Source organism: Protopterus annectens, chromosome 9.part0, assembly GCF_019279795.1.
Source record: "Protopterus annectens isolate FY-2018-M chromosome 9.part0, PAN1.0, whole genome shotgun sequence".
Taxonomy (NCBI): Eukaryota; Metazoa; Chordata; order Ceratodontiformes; family Protopteridae; genus Protopterus; species Protopterus annectens.
Genome location: NC_056743.1, coordinates 1,318,253,594 through 1,318,273,875, shown reverse-complemented (window position 1 = coordinate 1,318,273,875; position 20,282 = coordinate 1,318,253,594). Strand labels below are relative to the sequence as shown.

At 44.3% G+C, this 20,282-nt stretch overlaps 1 protein-coding gene across 1 annotated transcript in view; it reads right to left on the bottom strand.

Moving 5' to 3' along the window:
• The window catches only part of TMEM150A (transmembrane protein 150A), a 649,158-nt gene that overhangs the window by 234,943 nt on the left and 393,933 nt on the right, over positions 1-20,282 (bottom strand). Inside the window, exon 5 of the mRNA XM_044084287.1 lies at positions 20,120-20,187. Within this exon, the coding sequence (XP_043940222.1) occupies positions 20,120-20,187 (68 nt within the window). The remainder of the gene's footprint in view (positions 1-20,119; positions 20,188-20,282) is intronic.

The window sequence follows — 20,282 nt, the reverse complement described above, 5'->3', positions numbered from 1 at the left end:
CGGGTCACCTACGGCAGATACAGTGGATATAAAAAGTGTACACACTTCTGTTAAAATGCCAGGTTTTTGTAATATAAAAAATAAGACCACAATAAATCATTGCAAAATTTTTCCTACCTTTAATGTGACCTATAACCTGTACAATTCAATTGAAAAACAAACAAATCTGTTAGGGGAAACAATATAAAAAAATAAAAAAAACATATAATAAGCTGGCTGCATAAGTGTGCACACCCTTAAACTAATACTTTGTCGAAGCACCTTTTGATTTAATTACAGCATTCAGTCTTCTTGGGTACACACCTGCCATCAATTAAAGAGACTCTTATTAACCCCAAATAAAGTTCAGCTGTCCTAGTAGGATTTTCCTGACATTTACTCAGTTGCCTGCTGCAGCAAAAGCCATGGTTCGCAGACAGCTTACAAAGTATCCAAGGGATTTCATTGCTGAAAGGTATCAGTCAGGAGAAGGGTACAAAAAAACAATTTCCACAGCATTGGATATACCATAGAACAAAGTGAAAACAGTCATCAAAAAATGGAGAAAATATGGGACAACAGTGACATTGCAAAGAACTGGACGTCCCTCCAAAACTGATGAAAAGACAAGATGAAATTGGTCAGGGAGGCTACAAAGAGACCTACAGCAACACTGAAGGAACTGCAGGAATTTCTGGCAAGTACTGGTTGTGTACTACATGTGACAACAATCTCCCGTATTCTCCATATGTCTGGCCTATGGGGTAGGGTTGCAAGAGGGAAGTCTTTTCTAACACAGAAAAACATCCAAGCCCCGCTAAAATTTGCAAAACAATACATCAAGTCTCCCAAAAGCACGTGGGAAAATGTGTTATGGTCTGAAGAGACCAAGGTTGAACTTTTTGGCCACAATTCCAAAAGGTACGTTTGGCGCAAAACAACACTTCGCATCACCAAAAGAACACCATTCCCGCGGTGAAGCATGGTGGTGGCAGTATCATATTTTGAGGTTGCTTTTCTTCAGCTGAAACTGGGGCTTTAGTCAAGGTGGAGGGAATTACGAACAGTTCCAAATATCAGTCACTATTGGCCCAAAACCTTCAGTTATCTGCTAGAAAGCTGAAGATGAAGAGGAATTTTACCTTTCATCAAGAAAATGACCTCAAGCATACATCCAAATCAACAAAAGAATGGCTTCACCAGAAGAAAATGAAAGTTTTGGAATGGCCCAGCCAGAGCCCAGACCTAAATCCAACAGAAAATCTGTGGGGTGACCTGAAGATGGCTGTGCACAAGAGATGCCCTAGCAATCCAGATTTGGAGCGCTTTTGCAAGGAAGAGTGGGCAAATATTGCAAAGTAAAGATGTGCCATGCTGATAGACTCCTACCCAAGAAGACTGAATGCTGCGTAAGGAAGGGCATCCGGCATACATTTTTGCCAAATCATACATGCAGTAAACAGTACAGATATGAAGTACAGAAAAGGCCAGAAGAAGTTGCATTGTGTCTTTGTGGACTTAGAGAAAGCATATGACAGGGTGCCTAGAGAGGAGTTGTGGTATTGTATGAGGAAGTTGGGAGTGTCAGAGAAGTATGTAAGAGTGGTACAGGATATGTACGAGGGTAGTGTGACAGCGGTGAGGTCTGCGGTGGGAGAGTGACATATGCGTTTAAGGTGGAGGTGGGATTACATCAAGGATCAGCTCTGAGCCCTTTCTTATTTGTAATGGTGATGGACAGGTTGACAGACGAGATCAGACAAGAGTTCCCATGAACTATGATGTTTGCAGATGACATTGTGATCTGTAGTGAGAGTAGGGAACAGGTGGAGGAGAACCTGGAGAGGTGGAGATGTGCTCTAGAGAGAAGACGAATGAAGGTCAGCAGGACTAAGTCAGAATATATGTGTGTGAATGAGAGGGAGTACAGAGGAATGGTGAGGATGCAGGGAGTAGAGGTGGTGAAGGTGGATGAGTTTAAATACTTGGGATCAACAGTTCAAAGTAATGGTGAGTGTGGAAGAGAGGTGAAGAAGAGAGTACAGGCAGGATGGAGTGGGTGGAAAAGAGTTTCAGGAGTGATTTGTGACAGACGAGTACCAGTAAGAGTGAAAGTGAAGGTCTACAAGAGGGTAGTGAGACCAGCTATGTTATATGGGTTGGAGACAGTGGCATTGACAAAAAGGCAGGAGTCAGAGCTGGATGTGGCAGAGTTAAAGATGTTAAGATTTGCACTGGGTGTGACAAGGGTGGACAGGATTAGGAATAAGTGTATTACAGGGTCAGTCCATGTTGGAAGGTTTGGAGGCAAAGCCAGAGAGGCAAGATTACATTGGTTTGGACTTGTGCTGAGGAGGGATGCACAGTATATTTGGAAAAAGATGCTAAGGATGAAGCTGCCAGGTAACAGGAAAAGAGGAAGGCCTAAGATAAGGTTTATGAAAGTGGTGACAGAGGACATGCAGGTGGTTGGTGTGACAAAGCAAGATGCAGATGACAGGAAGAAATGGAAACAGGTAATCCGCTGTGGCGACCCCTAATGGGAGCAGCCAAAAGAAGAAGAAGAAGAAGAAGAAGATAGGTCATATTAAAGGTGGGAACATTTTTGAAATGATTTATTGTGGTCTCATTTTTTTTGTATATCACAAAAACCTGGCATTTTAACAGGGGGTGTGTACACTTTGTATATCCACTGTAACTCCCTCATAAAGAATACTGCAAACAGATGAATAGGACATTTAGTCTACGACACAGGAGATGCATTTCACACAAGCTTTTGTCATGCTCACCCACTGTACAAGATGGTTCAATGTCCTGAAACTGCTTCCAGAAAACTGTAACTTCAGTTTAGTAGACTTATGAGCCCAAGGCTCTTATGTATACTACTACTATCTAGATGGTTCCATTACGTATACTTGAAACCTAACAGTTGTAATTTAATGGCTGCAAATAGACAAAATTACCAGCTCATGGATAAAAGTTATCTAAACATACATCACACTAAATGTAGTGTGAAACATATAACTGGCCAATCATTTCACCTAACTGCAGCTGGCTGCAGTGAAGTTTTTTTTTTTGTTTTAAAGAGGACAAGACCCTCCCCCTACCCCATAAATGATATAATATCATTCGGAGGTGCATGTCAGTCAGAGAAAGAGCAAGCAGGAAAAATAACAAATACATGTCCCTACGCCCAGCATATAGTGATCTAAAATGCTTAGATTTCATTTTTTGTACTCCTATTGCCTGGACACCTTCAGACTCACTCTTGTTCAAATGTACCCACACCTTCTATAGGTCTTAGTCAGTCTTATTATCAAGGAAATGCTTTATTGGTTACTAGGGAAGGGAGGCTAATGCACAAGTACAGTAAGAAAATATGTACGTCTTTAAATTTAGTATCAAGCTGTCGATTACATAGCTTATACATTATAATTTCAAAATTCTGTTTCTGAACAGATGGAGAAAAATTTTAAATTCAGCAGACTGAAAAGTTAAAAAGAAACACCAATGATGGCTATGCTTGCTTCAGGACATATAACTACAAGAGCAGCCATAACTGAGCTAACTCCTGTGAACCAGCAGGAGGAAGACAAATCTCAATTTTTGATACGCCAAAATCACAAGAGATTTCCTTCTGGGTCCTCCAATTGCAGATACTTTAATATATTGGGAAGAGAATGGCAAGTCCTTCCATTCACAGAAGTTCCCCTTTTCCAAGAAATACCTATCTGGGAAACCTGACCAAGACTGTCTCTCTTCCAGACGGCATGAGTCTAAACATGTAAAGATGTCTCAGTTAAACCATGAGCAAACATATTACTTAATAGTATTTTGAGCTGACAAATGAACATTGTTCTGCAATATATATGTATGCTCCTGAAACGGTTTTCTTTTTTTCTTGAGTAGAACCAGTATACTTAAGCAGCATTTACCTTATACAGTCTAATGAAAAATTAACATTATTTTTTGCCCCTATTGCCTCCTAACCATAAGACCCTCTCTCTTCATCAAATGGCACATTCATTCCTTGTGCAATGCAGTGAGAAGACCATCATTTGGGAAGCCATTAGGTGGTTCCGTTTTTTTCTATTTCCTACCCTAACTCCCCCTGTGCATGCCACATAATTCACAAGGTTTGTTGAGCTGTGGGCATCGGCAAGGTCATGTCACTAGCTCCTGTGAGTGATGTGACCCCTCATAACTTTCGCGCCCTTTTAAAGCCAGCACTTCTTTGGGGTCTCAGGTCTCCATCTGTGATTCATCCACACAAAAGTGTGCCACAACTACGCATTCTCTCCCCTTCCCCTAAGGGGGCAGAAGTTAGCAAAGCTGTCCCACTCCTCTCCTCCCCCTAGATCAGATCCAGTAGGTGCGCGAGCCACTAACTGAACCTGGATCACCTGGGTCATAATCAGGGCTTTATCCCTCTGCACTAACACAGTTGTCTGGAATGCTTAGAATTTAATACAGTTTAAAGCCACTATACTGCTACTTTACACAGAGTGGAAATGCCCTTGAGCAAAGATGTATCAAACAATAATGCTTATGCAGTTATGAAGCAAGGAATCAGTACAAAGCAGATCCCTTCGGTCCTCTCTGGACAGATACCCAGTTTTTGTCTAAAGTGATCTTCAGTCAGTCATTCAACAAGTCTATTCATTTTCTGGAATTTTTCCCAGAAGCTGAAAAAGGGCAGAATGCACCCTTCACATATTGTATACTAACAGCCAATTGCAATTCTAACTCCATAGCCAAGGCCAATGAAAGTCAAACAGCTGCTTGCTTTCTTTGCAGTTCCCAAACAGGCTGCATTCAAACAGATTAGCAATGGCATTCTATTTTCTCAACAGAAATCATCTCTCTTAACAAGGTCTTCCACTGGAGTTAGCAGAGGGAGACAGAGGGTACAAGCAAGAAAAATCTGAAGGTAATGCTACTCAATGCTAGAAGTCTAAACCTTAAGATGCACTCTCTCGAAGCTCTCCTAAAAATGGATAACATCGATATCTGTACAGCAACTGAGACCTGGTTCAAAGCTCCAGAGATCACCCCTGCAATGCCAGGCTACAACTCATACCATACCTTTCGGCCACCAAACCAGGACCAAAACACTAAAGGTGGAGGAGTGTCCATATTCACCAAGGATATTCACACCTCCAGGCTGGCTGCCCAACACAATGCATCTGAAATTCTCTAGGTGCAGCTAACACTAGAAGGCTACAATACAAGTTGTAGCTTGCTACAGATCCACCACCATGCCCCAGGATTCTCACTACACCTTTCTAAACATACTGGAAAATATTAAGATGCAACCAAATACCATATTACTGGGTGATTTCAACTACCCTATTAACTGGCAAAACTACTCCTGTACTAACACCTTTGCTCAACAGTTCTTGGAATTCATAAATTCCAATGCCCTAGGGCAACTAATTCACAGTCCCACCAGGGGTACCAATATTCTAGACCTGGTCATTACCAAAATGGGTGATTGATGCTCCACACCATTGGTCACCTCCTCGTTGGTCAGATCAGACCATAACCTGATCACCCTTAACATCCACATCCCACCCCCACCCCCCTTTAAGGAAACCTCCATAAAAAACTTCTCCAAAGCCAACTTCATGCTTCTCAAGTCAAAAGTAACAAACGTCATGACACCCATGCAGATGGGAACTGGAAGTTCAACTGCTGAATCCTACACTAAGGTGCTGTACCAGCACAATCACTCGTGCATGGACCGAGCCATCTCAAATAGAACCAAGACATTGTCCTCTAAAAAAAGGAAGCCAATCTGATGGTCTCCTGCCATAAACAACAGAAGGAAGAAAATGATGCAGAAAAGAAGAAGAACCCAGGATTCAAAAAAACTCCCTCGCCAGCCTCAGTAGAAAGCTGAGATCCCTCCTAAAATATCCAAAGCTAGATACGAAAACAAAATTGCCAAAGATTCCAAAGATAACGACAAGGCATTCTATAGCTATGTCAAGAATCTAAATGGCAATACTCAGATCTGCTCTGAGCTACAGCAGAATGGAACTAGATAGACTGATCCCAAGGATATTGCCAATATCCTGGCAGATAGATTCAGTGCAATCACCCCCCTCTCACCCCCTAAAGGGCCCATCTCAATACCGAAAGAATGCTAAATTCTGGTAATCACGGCCACTCAGGTACAAAATGCACTCTCCAAAGCCATGAATACAGCATCCATGGGACCAGACAACATCCCGGGCTGTGTACTGCATGAACTACAAAATGAACTGGCACCTCACCTATGTGTCATGTTGATTCATAGCCTCACCTCTGGCTTCGTGCCCACAAAGTGGCGCACAACTACAGTCATCCCACTCCAGAAGGAGGGAGCCACTTTGTATCTCAGGAACTACCGGGCCGATCCTGCCTCCTGAACCTGATCAACTTCTTCGAATCAGTCTCCAGAGCCGTGGACGAGGGTAAGGTGGTTCACAAAGCCTACATGGACCTCACCAAGCCTTTCAACACTATCTCCCACTCTGGAATCACAGATAAACTTACTAAGCTGGGCATTAATCCCTATGTCACTCGATGAGTTACAAACTGGCTTACTGACAGAACACACACTGTAAAAATAGCCGACTCCAAATCCAGCTCCAGACAAGTGGTGTACCGCAAGGTTCTGTCCTGGGACCACTCTTGTTTGTCATCTACTTCTCTGAAGTACAGGCCAACACTAAGGGATTCTGGCTTACAAAGTTCGCAGATGACTACAAGCTGGGAGCCATTACTGAATCCCCAAATAATGTGGATATACTACAAAAGGGCCTTACTGAAACAGATGCCTGGTGCCAGAGCCATGGGCTCAAGCTAAATGCCAGAAAATGTATAGCTGTCCCCTTTGGGAAAAAAACACATACCTGTGAACTACCACATAGGTGGCAGTACACTAAACACCAAAAGTGTGATAAGAGACCTAGGGAAACAGGTGGACAGTGGTCTCACTTTTGACAACCACATAGCCACAACAGTTAGAAAACCCTTCTACATGGCATGCCTCATCACGAAGGGCTTTTCATCTAGAAAAAAGGAGGTCATTGTCCGTCTGTACTCATCCCTCATTAGACCTATTATAGAATACAATCCCCCCATTTAGTAAGTACCTCACAAGACATCTGCAACAACTAGAAAAACAGCAAAAATACCTCACAAAAAGAATCACAGGCCTAAAGCAGATGCCTTATACTGACCGTCTAAAGAAACTCCAGCTATACTCTGTCGCATACCACCTACTCAGAGGCGATCTCTGCCTAACATAAAAGGCCATGTCAAACCCAGTCTTGTTGGACATGCTACACTTAAAGAAATCCCAATCCCTCCGAGCCACACGCTCCAGGGATCTTAACCTTGTCATCACAATGAATAGAACATGCTGGAGGAATAGGTTCCTGACCCAAAGACTCCCCATATTCTGGAAGAGGCTGCCCATACATGTCAGGCAGATCCCTCAATGGCACTTTTCAAGAGGAACTTTGACGATTGGATGAGAGATAGGAAATTCATCCCGGGGATCACATCAGTAGCCCTGCTAGACAGGGGTCCAAGAAAGTAAATATTTGTGAGAAGCAATAGCCAGGGAATCGTTATGGCTAGGCGTGTATAGGCCCTAGGGCTGATAGCCTAGTACCTACCTATGGACCTATGAACCTATGAAGACAATTGTCCACAGTAGGCATTTTTACCATGGATATCACTACAGTTTGGACCTCCAGCTAAGAAGAGCTTTTACAGCACTTGCTCTAAGTCTTCATCTTGCCTTCACTGGTGTTATTCTGAACACTGCTTGGAGCTCCGAACACACAGTAAGCAACCTGGAGTAAAAAAAAGTACAGTTTTGTACCTACCATAAATGTAGATGTTCGAAGATCCACATTGCTGCAGTCATAACTAGTGGGTAGTCCGCTGTCCTCGGTCGGCCCGAATACCAAAGTATTAGGCTGGCGTCGGTCATGGTCGCTTAGATCTGACGTCAGTACGCCTTGGTACTAAAGCGCATGACCGACGTCATATCCCCAGTCTTTCTTGCCCCAGATGTCAGAAGGCCCTAAAAAGAAAGGCCATAGCCAAAACACAGAGAAACATCCAACCACCCATGTACAAACAATATTTACAACCCAAAACACACAACCACCCCAAACTACAGTGGGGAAGGAGGGAGGATGGGTGGACTGCAGCAATGTGGATCTTCGAACATCTACATTTATGGTAGGTACAAAACTGTACTATGTTCTTCATCTCACATTGCTGCAGTCATAACTAGTGGGTAGAATCCCAAAGCAAAGGTAAAGGGAGGATGGCAAAATTATAAAGCATTGGGAGCTGCTAACATGCCCTGTAAAACTGCAGTGGCAAACCCAGCCCTAGATTTGGAGTAAAGAGGGAGATGGTAATGTTTAGAAAAAGTGTGCACTGAACTCCAAGTAGCTGCCTCCAAAATATCCTTAGTAGCTACACCCCTTAAAAAAGCAGTAGAAGTGGCAGTAGCCCTAGTGGAATGAGGTCTGATTCCAGCCGGAATCTCCTTACCATGATGAGAATAACAAAAAGCAATACAATGGCCAATCCACTTAGAAATAGTTTGTTTAGAAACAGGCTTCCCCTGAGATCCCACAGCAAAAGAAACAAACAACTGTTGAGACTGTCTGAACCCTTTAGTTCTGCTCAAATAATAACGCAACTGCCTGTGAATATCCAAAGAGTGCAAAATTTTTTCCCCTTTATTTTGGGGATCAGCATAAAATGTAGGCAAATGAATAGATTGGTTCAAGGCCACATTTGAAACAACTTTAGGCATAAAAGTAGGGTTAGTACGAAGGGATACCCTATCCTTATGAAAAATCAGGAAGGGCTCAACTGCCACAAGAGCCTGTAATTCAGATACCCTTCTAGCAGACGTAATGGCCAACAAAAAAGCAGTCTTCCAAGACAAAAACTTCAACTCAGATGTAGCTGCAGGTTCAAAAGGTGGTAAAGTGAGTTTTTCCAACACAAAATTGAGATCCCAGGCAGGAGTAGGAGCTCTACGTGGGGGTCTTATGTTCTTTGCCCCTCTAAGAAATTGCTTAAACAAAGGATGAGAGAATAATGGTGGGTCACAATCATAGTGAGCAGAAATGGCTGCAGCATGAACTTTCACAGAGGAGAAAGACAAACCTTTGTCTAGTAATTCTGTAAGATACTGAAGAGAAACACTCAAATTAGGAACTGAAACATCAAAGCTCTTTGCTTGGCTCCAAAGAAAAAATCTCCTCCATTTATCAGCATAAACTTTCCTTGTACTAGGCCGTCTGGCCTCCAAAATAACATCCAAAACTTGCTGAGGAAGCTGCGCCCCTCCAGGGTCTAGAACCGAATATGCCAGGCTGTCAGATGCAGGGACTGTAACCTTACATTGAGGAAATGATTGCCTGCCTGGGACAAAAGGTGTGGAACTGATGGCAAAGGCCAAGCAGGCTCCCGTACTAAACTCCTCAGTAGAGGGTACCAGTGCTGACGTGGCCAATCTGGAGCTATTAGAATCATGGAGGGCTTGTCCTGTCTGACCTTCAAGAGCACCTTGGGAAGGAGAGGCAGAGGAGGAAAGGCATAGACGTGAAGATTGTTCCAACTGAATGATAGAGCATCCACTTTCCAAGCTTCCGGATGAAACAGCTTTGTGCAAAACTTTGGCAGCTGGAAATTTAGTGGGGAAGCGAACAGATCTATGTCTGGAGTCCCCCAAAGCACTGTCAACTGTCGAAATACGTGAGGATCCAATTTCCACTCGTGGGGATCCACCATCTGTCTGCTCAAAACATCCGCTAAGGAGTTCTGTGCTCCTGGCAGAAACCTTGCCTGAAGAGTGAGGTGCAAACTGAGAGCAGTCTCCCACAAAATCATAGCTTGTCTGCAAAGAGGGTACGAATGAGTTCCCCCTTGCTTGTTGATGTACCACATGACAGTAGTGTTGTCTGTTTGAATCAACACGTGTCCTAGTTGAAGTAGATCCTTGAAAGCCATCAATGCAAATTGGACTGCTAACATCTCCTTCATGTTGATATGCAAATGTTGAAGTCTGGCAGGCCACGTGTCTTGAACCCATTTTCCATTGAGGTGTGCTCCCCAAGCCTTGTCTGAGGCATCTGTCATTAAGATCTGACTCGCCTCTGGCCGGGTCACAGAGAGTCCCTTGTTTAGGTGACATTCCTGAGCCCACCACAAAAACTCCGTTTGAATGCAAGGTATTATCTGAATGATAGTGTCCAAATCGTGGCAGTGTTGAGTCCATACACTTTTGAGATACCACTGTAGCTTCCTCATATGCAGTTTGGCATTGGGAAGCACCAGAATACAAGATGCCATGAACCCCAAGGCTTGAAGGACTGTCCTTGCAGTCAGCCTGGACAGGAGAGACAATTGTTGGAAATACAGGGTAAGATTTCTTTGCTTGTCCGGGGTCAAAAACGCCATCTGAGAGGCTGTATTCAGTCTCACACCCAGAAAGCACATGTCCTGAGAGGGTACTAGACTGGACTTTATTTCGTTCACAGAATACCCTAGGCACCTTAACACTGCCATAACATACTGAAGATGGTGAAGTAGCTTGTCTTTGTCTTGAGCAAGAATCAGGCAATCGTCCAAATAAGGATAAATTTGTATTCCTCTTAACCTTAGGAAGGCTATCACTGGAGCCAGAACTTTTGTGAACACCCTGGGCGCAGTAGATAAGCCAAAGGGCAACGGAGAGAACTGATAATGTAAAGCCCCAGCCAGCAGGAATCTCCTGCAGCTGGGCCTGATAGGAATATGAAGATAAGCCTCCTTGAGATCCAGAGTTACCATCCAATGATCTTTGCCTAGCAGAGGCAGAAGTTGTTGTAAAGTCAACATTTTGAATTTTGGAATGTCCAGGTATGTGTTGAGAATAGACAAATCCAGAATTAGCCTCCAAGTGTTTCCTTTCTTTGGCACAAGAAACAGGCGAGAATAAAATCCTAGGCCCACTTCTGACGGAGGGACCTGTTGGATAGCCCCCATTTGTAGAAGTAAAGAAATCTGTTCGTGAGCCTCCACCTTTTGCTGAGGAGGAACGTCTGGCATGCCTTTGAAAGGGGGCAATGTGTGGAAATAAAACTTGTAACCTCGGTTTATAATGTCCAGCACCCATTTGTCCTGGGTGACTAAAAGCCAGTTTTGCCTGAAAAGTGCCAACTTTCCTCCCAGAGGAGCTGCCTGACAGGAAGGATCGGGCAGCTGAAGATGCAGGTCATTGGGTCTGTTTACGAAAGGACTGGCCCCTGCCCTCACCTGTAGACTGTGCAGGGAACTCCACGTCCTAGGCCTAAAAGAACCCTGTGCATGAGCTCTGCCCCTACCACGTCTAGATCTACCCCTAGACTGTAAATCAGAAGAAGGGTAAGCCCATCTCTTAGTGGGCCAATTCCTGCTAAACTTAGGGGGCTGCACCTGCAAAAAATCCTTAACAGTCTGCATAGACTTAGCTTTGTCTTCCATTTTCTTCAAGACTGACTCCACAGGAGAACCAAACAAAACTTCAGACTGCAGGGAGCATCCAAAATACGAGCTTTAACATGCTCTGACAAGTTCTGATCTTTAAGCCAGGCGTGCCTACGAATAACTGATCCAGTGGCAGCCACCCTGGAAGAGGCCTGTAAAGCATCAAAACCACACTGCAAAGAATGCTTACCCACCTGATCAGAGGCATGAACCAAATCCTGTAATTCTTTACACTCTATGCCCTCTGCTAAAGCATCTACCTTAGATTTCAACTGACTAAGGAGAAAATTCTGGTACTTCAGCATATGAAACTGGCAATTCAAAGCCCTCATTGCAAGAGTGGAAGAGGTATACACTTTTTTACCCCACCTATCCAAAGCTCTAGAGTCTTTATCCATAGGAACTGGATTCTTTACAACAGAAGCCCTGACACCCTTAGGTCCCTGGCTAATAGTTTCTGGGTCAGCCCTAGGGCTCTTATACAAATATTTATGAGCCTCTGGCACTCTGTAGTACCTGTCTGGCTTAACCGGGGCAGGAGGCAAAGAGTCAGGGTTAAGGGAAGCCTCAGAGAAAACATCCTGCACAACATCCAAAACAGGGGGTATAGCCAAGGGCCTATGTTGTGGCAAAAATAGGAATTCCCTAAGCCTCTTTCTGGAATCAGAGAAATCCTGACCTTCCCATTTAAAATGTTCCCTCATAGAATGCAGGGTTTCTGAAAAAGAAAAATCCTCTGGAGGGGAAGCAGAAGGACTGGAATCCTCTGCGTCTGAATCAGAATAAGGGGGAAAATCCTGAATGTCTTCAGCCGAAGACTCAGAGTAATCTGAAGAGTGTTCTAATCCTTCCACCTCTGGCTCCACCCTAGGCCTCTTATCTGGGGGGGGCATAGAACCTCTAATCAAGGAAATCAAATCTTCTGCCATTTTAAGCATGTGTTTTTTAGGTACAGAACCTGCAGAAGAAGGACTGACGCCAGAGGAAGACAAACCAGGCCTGGCCTTGGAAGGTACCTTAGAGACAGAGGGAGAAGGCCTAACCACCTTATGTAGAGAAGGGATGACAGCCACCTGAGAGGCCCCCTCAGCCTGACCCGACTCCTGAGAGGCCACATCTTGTTAAAATTAAAGGTTCCCCCTGAGACTCAACTGAAACCTCGGCTGGATCCACAGATTCCACCGTGGTTTCTAAAGAACCGGCGTCCGGAACGGACGACTCATCCTGTTTAGATTTCACCGATTTCTCCTTACGCTTCTTAGCGGTAGCGGGCGTCGGAGGATCCGACGGCATTTTATAATTACACCGCTTACCGAAGACAAGCCTAGCACAATCTAACCAGCGTTTAATGGTGCGCTTATTAAAATTAGCACAAAAGCGACACCTGACTACGTCGTACTCAGGCCCCAAGCAAGGAATACAAAGAGAGTGGTAATCCCTATGAGGTATCTGTTTCCCACAAGAAATACAATTATTCACTTTTTCTGACATCCGGATTAAACTGAGGCAAGAAAAGACAAAAATATTCCCCAACGGGGTACTTAGCCCAACTTGGTTTCGGTCTGAAACTCAGAATACGAAAATTTCAGGACGCCGAACGGCACTTGCAAACGCTGCTTCTGCTTCGGACCATGCGGCAAGAAAGACTGGGGATATGACGTCGGTCATGCGCTTTAGTACCAAGGCGTACTGACGTCAGATCTAAGCGACCATGACCGACACCAGCCTAATACTTTGGTATTCGGGCCGACCGAGGACAGCGGACTACCCACTAGTTATGACTGCAGCAATGTGAGATGAAGAACATCAAGACAGACGTTACTTACTACATCAGTTAAGCTTTTACAGTAACATTTGCAACAGTTTCTTGATTCCTTTCATCTATGGCACATGGAACTGTGGCATTAGGTCCTCCTGTAAATAATGTTCAGCTTTATAATTTAACAACATCACTGGCTAATGTTTTCTTTTTTCTTCCAGTTGCCTCCAACATTTCCAAGGGAACAACAAACACATGTAACTATATCAGCTAATGTGCACCACACTCCCTTGCAAGCAGCTCAGGAAGTCTGGCTACATCCTTGTAATGCCTGCATCTTTGCTGGTACCCTCACAGTCAAGCAGAAGGTAGTGCAGCAGTGGCTAGTTAATGCTTCTTCACTGGGATACATGTCAAACCCAGGCTGCTGGTTATCACAAACAAACATAATTTTAATGACAATGGGCCGCAAACTACTGAGGTTTTTTACAAAAGGAACCTCTTCTTGAGTGGGTGAAGAAATAGTGGATCACGTAGCTACATTCTCTTGTAAGCTTCAGTGCTCACACATCATGAATGCATCATAAAAGTACAGTTTTGTACCTACCATAAATGTAGATGTTCGAGTGTTCACCCTGCTGCAGTCATCACGCTTGGGTTATCCTGTCGTCAGGCGGTCCATGATCGGCGAATTCCAAAGTTTTGGTCCGGCGTCGGTTGCTGTCGCCTCTTCCCTGACGTCAGTGCGCCAGGGGTATATATAGTGCAACCGACGCCATTTTCTTCAGTTTTTCTTGTCCCAGATGTCAGGTGCCCCCAGAAAAGGTGGTCAGAAATTAGTACCAAAAGGAGTAACCTCTGCACAAACACAAAATCCCTTCAGCTATAAGCAAATACATCAGTAAGGTATTGAAGAGATTTAGTCAGTAGATCAGAGGGGATGGAGGGAGGGTAACCTGGACTGCAGCAGGGTGAACACTCGAACATCTACATTTATGGTAGGTACAAAACTGTACTATGTTCATCGTGTTACCCTGCTGCAGTCATCACACTTGGGTTGAATCCCAAAGCTAAGGTAGGGTGGAGATATCATAGAGGGTTACTGGAGGCTATAAGGCCCTGCAGAACTGCAGTGGCGAAGCCCGCCCTGGTCTTAGAGTAAAGAGGTAAGTGATGGTGTTTGGTAAAGGTGTGTACGGAACTCCAAGTTGCAGCTTCTAAAATCTCCTTGGTTGGAACCCCCCAGAGAAAGGCTGTAGAGGTAGCTGTTACCCTGGTAGAGTGGGGCCTAATGGTAGCAGAAACGTATACAATGACCTATCCATTTAGAAATGGTTTGCTTTGATATAGCCTTCCCTTGAGAAGCTGTAGCATAGGATACAAAGAGCTGGTCAGATTTTCTGAAAGCCTTAGTTTTGTCTAAATAGTAACGAAGTTGCCTGTGAATGTCCAAGGAATGCAGGATTCTCTCACCTTTGTTCTGTGGATTTGGGAAGAAGGTGGGTAAGTGGATGGTTTGATTTAAAGCCACACTGGAAACCACCTTAGGCATAAAGGAAGGATTAGTTCGTAGAGAAACTGTCTTGATGAAAAATTAGGAAAGGTTCCACAGCCATTAGTGCCTGTAGCTCTGAGACTCTCCTAGCTGAAGTTATTGCTAGGAGCAGGGCAGTCTTCCATGATAGGAACTGAAGATCTGCAGAGAAAGCTGGTTCAAAGGGAGGTAGCGTTAGTTTTTCCAGAACAAAATTGAGGTTCCATGTTGGTGTAGGAGCTCTCCTGGGTGGTCTAATGTTTTTTGCCCCTCTGAGGAACTGTCTTAGAAGAGGATGTGAAAATAAAGGTGGATCCGTGTTGTAGTGAGCTGAAATAGCTGAAGCATGGATTTTAATGGCGGAAAAAGAAAGTCCTTTGTGCAACATCTTAGCTAAATACTGTAGAATGTGAGGCATGTGAGGCTGAATTGTGTCTTGGCCTTTAGCTAGGTTCCAGGCACAAAACCTTTTCCATTTGTCCGAATAAGCCTTCCTGGTGCTTGACCTCCTGGCTTCCAGAATAACATCCAGAACTGCTTGTGAAAGACGAGCTGGTTGGATGTTTAGTTGATTTGCCATGCAGCCAGATTTAAAGTTTTGAGCTGGCTGTGAAGAATCTGATTGTTTTGTTGCGTGAGCTAATAGGGGATTTGAGGCAATATCCATGGAGGGCTGTGGGCCATATTTCTCAATAGCGGGTACCAGTGCTGGCATGGCCAGTCTGGGGCCATGAGAATCAGTCGTGGTCTCTCCTTTTTGACTGTCATAAGAACCTTTGTGAGGAGAGGCAATGGAGGGAAGGCATATACGGTTAGGTTTTTCCAACTGAAAGAGAGTGTGTCCACTTTCCAAGCTTGTTGGTGAAATGTCCTTGTACAAAATTTTGTTAGCTGATAGTTTTGAGGACTGGCAAACAGGTCTATATCTGGAAGGCCCCATTTTTGAGTTATCATTGCAAATATTTGTGGATCTAGTTTCCACTCGTGGGGATCATTGATGTTTCTGCTGAGGTCGTCTGCCAATGTGTTCTTCTGTCCTGGCAGGAATTGAGCTTGTTACTGAACTTGCTAAGCTAGAGCTGTGTTCCATAAGATCATTGCTTGCCTGCATAGAGGGTAGGAATGTGTACCCCCTTGTTTGTTTATGTACCACATTACTGTGGTGTTGTCCGTCCTTATTGCAAGTTGTCCTGGATGTAATAGATCCTTGAAGGCTGTCAGAGCTTTCTGTACAGCTAGCATCTCTTTTTGATTTATGTGCAGATTTCTTTGATCTGCGGTCCATAGGCCTTGAATGCATTGCCCTGCCATGTGTGCCCCCCAGGCGTAGTCTGAAGCATCTGTTGTGATAGTTTGCCTGACTGGGGGCAAGGTGAAAGGCTGATCCTTGTTGAGGTGACATGCCTGTGACCACCATAGAAATTCCTGTTGTAGGCAGGGAATGAGAGATATCATTGTGTCCAAGCTGTGGCTGTGTTGAGACCATACGCTTTTTAGGTACCACTGTAATTTCCTCATATGCAGCTTTGCAAATGGTATTATTAGTATGCAAGATGCCATGAAGCCCAAGGCCTGCAGAATTTTTCTTGCAGTTAATTGGGTCTTTGTTGCCATTGTCATGAAATATTGAGTCAGTTGTAGTTGCTTGTCTGGCATAAGATAAGCCTTCTGAGCCGTTGTATTCAAGCTGGCACCCAGGAATGTCATTTTTTGTGAGGGTACTAGATTTGACTTCTTTTCATTTACTGTGTACCCCAAGCAGTTTAGTAGATGCTTTACAAAGGCCAGATTATGTAAGAGAATGTCTTTGCTTTCTGCTTGGATGAGGCAGTCGTCCAGGTATGGATATATTTTAATTCCTCTTTGTCTGCAGTATGCAATTACTGGTGCCAGGCATTTTGTAAAGACTCTGGGCGCCGTAGATATGCCAAAGGGCAGTGCAGAGAATTGGTAATGGGTTGAACCTGCAATGAAATGGTGGTATCTTCTGCAACTTTGTCTGATAGGGACATGCAGGTATGCCTCCTTGAGGTCCAACGTTACTAGCCATGCTTCCTTGCCTAACATGGGAAGTAGCTGCTGTAGTGTTAGCATCTTGAATTTGGGCACTTGTAAGTATGTGTTTAGAATTGAAAGGTCCAGAATTGATCTCCAGGCATTGTCCTTTCTGGGCACTAGAAAGAGTCTTGAGTAAAATCCTTGGCCTTGCTCTCGAGTAGGTACCAGCTGAATGGCTCTCACGTCCATGAAAGCTATTATTTGCTTTTGTGCCTCTGCCCATTGATTTTGTGGCAGGTTTGGCATTCCTCTTTTCATTGGCAAGGTGTGGAAATGGAATTTGTATCCTCTTAAAATTATGTCTAGGACCCATTTGTCCTTTGTGACAATGTGCCAGTTGTCTGCAAAAAGTGCGAGTTTCCCCCTCAAGGGGGCTGCCAAGAGAGTATTGCTTGGCCAGATGAGGTGCAAGTCATTGAGTTTGTCTTCTGTTGGATTGAGACCGGTCTTCTCCTCCCTTCTGTGTTGTAGTGCCCCACTGGCGAGGTTTGTACTGGGCTTGTGGTTGTCCTCTGCCCCTTGGGCGTCTGTATTTACCCCTCTGTGGTCTGTCAGTAGCTGGAAAGGACCAATTTTTTGTCGGCCAGTTTCTGCTGAAGCGAGGGGGTTGTACCTGTAGGAAATATTTGACTGTCTGCATAGATTTTGCCTTATCCACCATTTTCTTTAAAACTTCTTCTGCTCTAACTCCAAAAAGAACATCCTGCTGTAAGGGAGCATCTAGTAGTTTTGCTTTAACATGATCAGGCAGAGTTTGTTCCTTTAACCAAGCATGCCTACGTATAACGGACCCAGTGACAGCTGCTCTGCAGGAGGCCTCCAAAGAATCAAACCCACATTGTAAGTTATGTTTGCCCACCTGTTCAGTGGCGTGTAACAGATCCTGTACTTCTTTTAATTCAGATTGTTGAGGGAGAGTGGTAATTCTTTGCTTTAACTGAGAGATTAGGAATTGCTGATACTTAAGCATGTGAAATTGACAATTCAGTGCCCTCATAGCTAGTGTGGCTGAGGTGTAAACCTTTTTCCCCCACCTGTCTAGTGCTCTAGAATCCCTCTCAGAAGGTACTGGGTTTTTAGCCATAGAAGCCTTAGCCCCCTTGGGACCCTGGGAGATAGTTTCTGGGTCAGCTACAGGGCTTTTGTAAAGAAATTTGTGTGAATCAGGCACTCTATAGTATCTGTCAGGCTTAGCCGGAGCAGGAGGAAGAGAATCAGGGTTCAAACTGGATTCTAAATGGACATCATCCACAATGTCCAAAACTGGAGGGATGGCAAGTGGTTTGTGTTGAGGGAGCAAAATAAACTCTCTGAGCCTTTTCTTAGAGTCAGAGAAGTCCTGCCCCTCCCAGTGAAAAAGTTCCCTCATAGAGTGCAAAGTTTCCCTAAAGGAGTAGTCTTCAGGAGGAGAAGCTGAGGGAATAGAGTCCTCAGCATCAGAATCTTCATAAGGAGAGAAGGAGTAATCTTGGTCCTCAGAGGAGTCTGAAGAAATGGACACTTGTTCAGAGGATGCATAATCTTCCTCTTGTCTAGGCCTTTTGTCAGGAGGGGGCTGAGAACCCCTGATTAAAGAAATTAAATCTTCAGCCATTTTGAGCATCTGTTTCTTAGGCATGGGGCCTTGAAAAGGAGACTGAAGAGCAGTCCTTTTAGATTCGGTAGGAGTCTTCGATTTAGAAAACGTTTTAATGGTGAGAGTCGTCGGTCTGAAAACGCCTTCAGAAACCAATGGCGTTTCTGAAGCACCGACGTCTTTTGTAGCAATGTCGTCGGAAGGACCTGAACTAAATGGCTGCGTCGGCCTGGTGCATTCCGCCAAAAATTCCGTAGCGGTCTCGGGTTCCAGATCTGCGGTAGTCAGGGGCTGCGTCGGAGCCTCACTGCGGACCGGAGACCGGATCAGCCGAGGCCTCGGAATCTGGCTTAGGCCTGGGCTGTCTGTCCTTATCCTTGCGTTTTTTGTGCACGCCGGTAGTCGGTTGATCCGACGGCATGGTGTAGTTAAATTTCCTACCGAAGTAGTGTCGTGCGAAATCAAAGTGTCTTTTAATAGTACGCTTATTAAACCTAGCACAAAACTGACAAGAAGTGACGTTGTGGTCTGGGCCTAGGCAAGGTATACAATAAGAATGAAAATCCTTATGGGGTATTTGCTTCCCACAAGAAATACAATTGTTAACTTTTTCTGACATCGGTCTGAGGCAAGAAAAGTTTCCCCAACGGGGTACTTAGCTTTATAGAAGACTTCGGTCTGAAATTCGAATTTGAAAATCTCAGGAGTCGGCCGACCGGCACTTACGAACTGCTTCTGCTTCGGGCACCGCGCGGCAAGAAAGACTGGAGAAAATGGCATCGGTTGCACTATATATACCCCTGGCGCACTGACGTCAGGGAAGAGGCAACAGCAACCGACGCCGGACCAAGACTTTGGAATTCCGGCCGACTGTGGGACCGCCTGATGACAGGATAACCCAAGTGTGATGACTGCAGCAGGGTAACACGATGAACATCAATATTCATGCCCAGAGAGAGTGGCATCACAGACAGCACACATGCCCAGACAGAGTAGCATCACAAGCAGTGTATGTGAAAGAAAGTGGCATCACAGGTAGCATACACATCCAGAGTGGCCGTGCAGGATTTTTAAACAGACATGGCAGGACATGGTAAAGGACGACACATTCAAGTACTCCAATCACTAGTCTTCTCTAGACCAGCTAATAAGTATGTGTGTGTTGTTAAATCAACACTCTTATGACATTTCAGTTCTTCATACCCCACCACCCATGTTAAACCTCTGAAGGTGCAGTGTAGCTCACCTGTGACAGTCCTACAAGGCAACCACCAGACATTTTGCATCTTGGCATGAAGCAAAAATCACTGTGCAAGAAGTGGCAGCTCACTATGGCTGTGCTGCTGGGCCACTGGTGGTAAACAAACATCACAGGCAAGAAATAAAGAAAAAGTAGAAGACGTTCTCAAATAATGCTTAATCATGAAGACGGCTTAATCAGAATGCACTTACGGCGGAGTTAACAGCAAATGGAATAAATAATAAAATAATCAATGAATACGAATTCAAAATTCTAGTTCTGTTTCTGACTATATTTTTTGCGCACTACAAGTACAGTATTTCACACTGCAAGGCAATTTAAAACACACCTGTACATCAGCATCAGAATTTCAAAACATAAAAACAGCATGTAAACACAAAAATTTATCCAAAGAGATTTAAGGAGGGGTTCTCTCACCCATAAATGATCCAGCACTCCCAATCAGGCTAAACAGACAGCTTTCAGGGGGATAGGAACCACATTTACTGAGAAAATGAAAAAGATAAGAAAATAATGATTTCCTGCAAATTTATTACAGTGTGTCCCAGTAGACATGGAGGACAAATGTGCAGTTTTAATC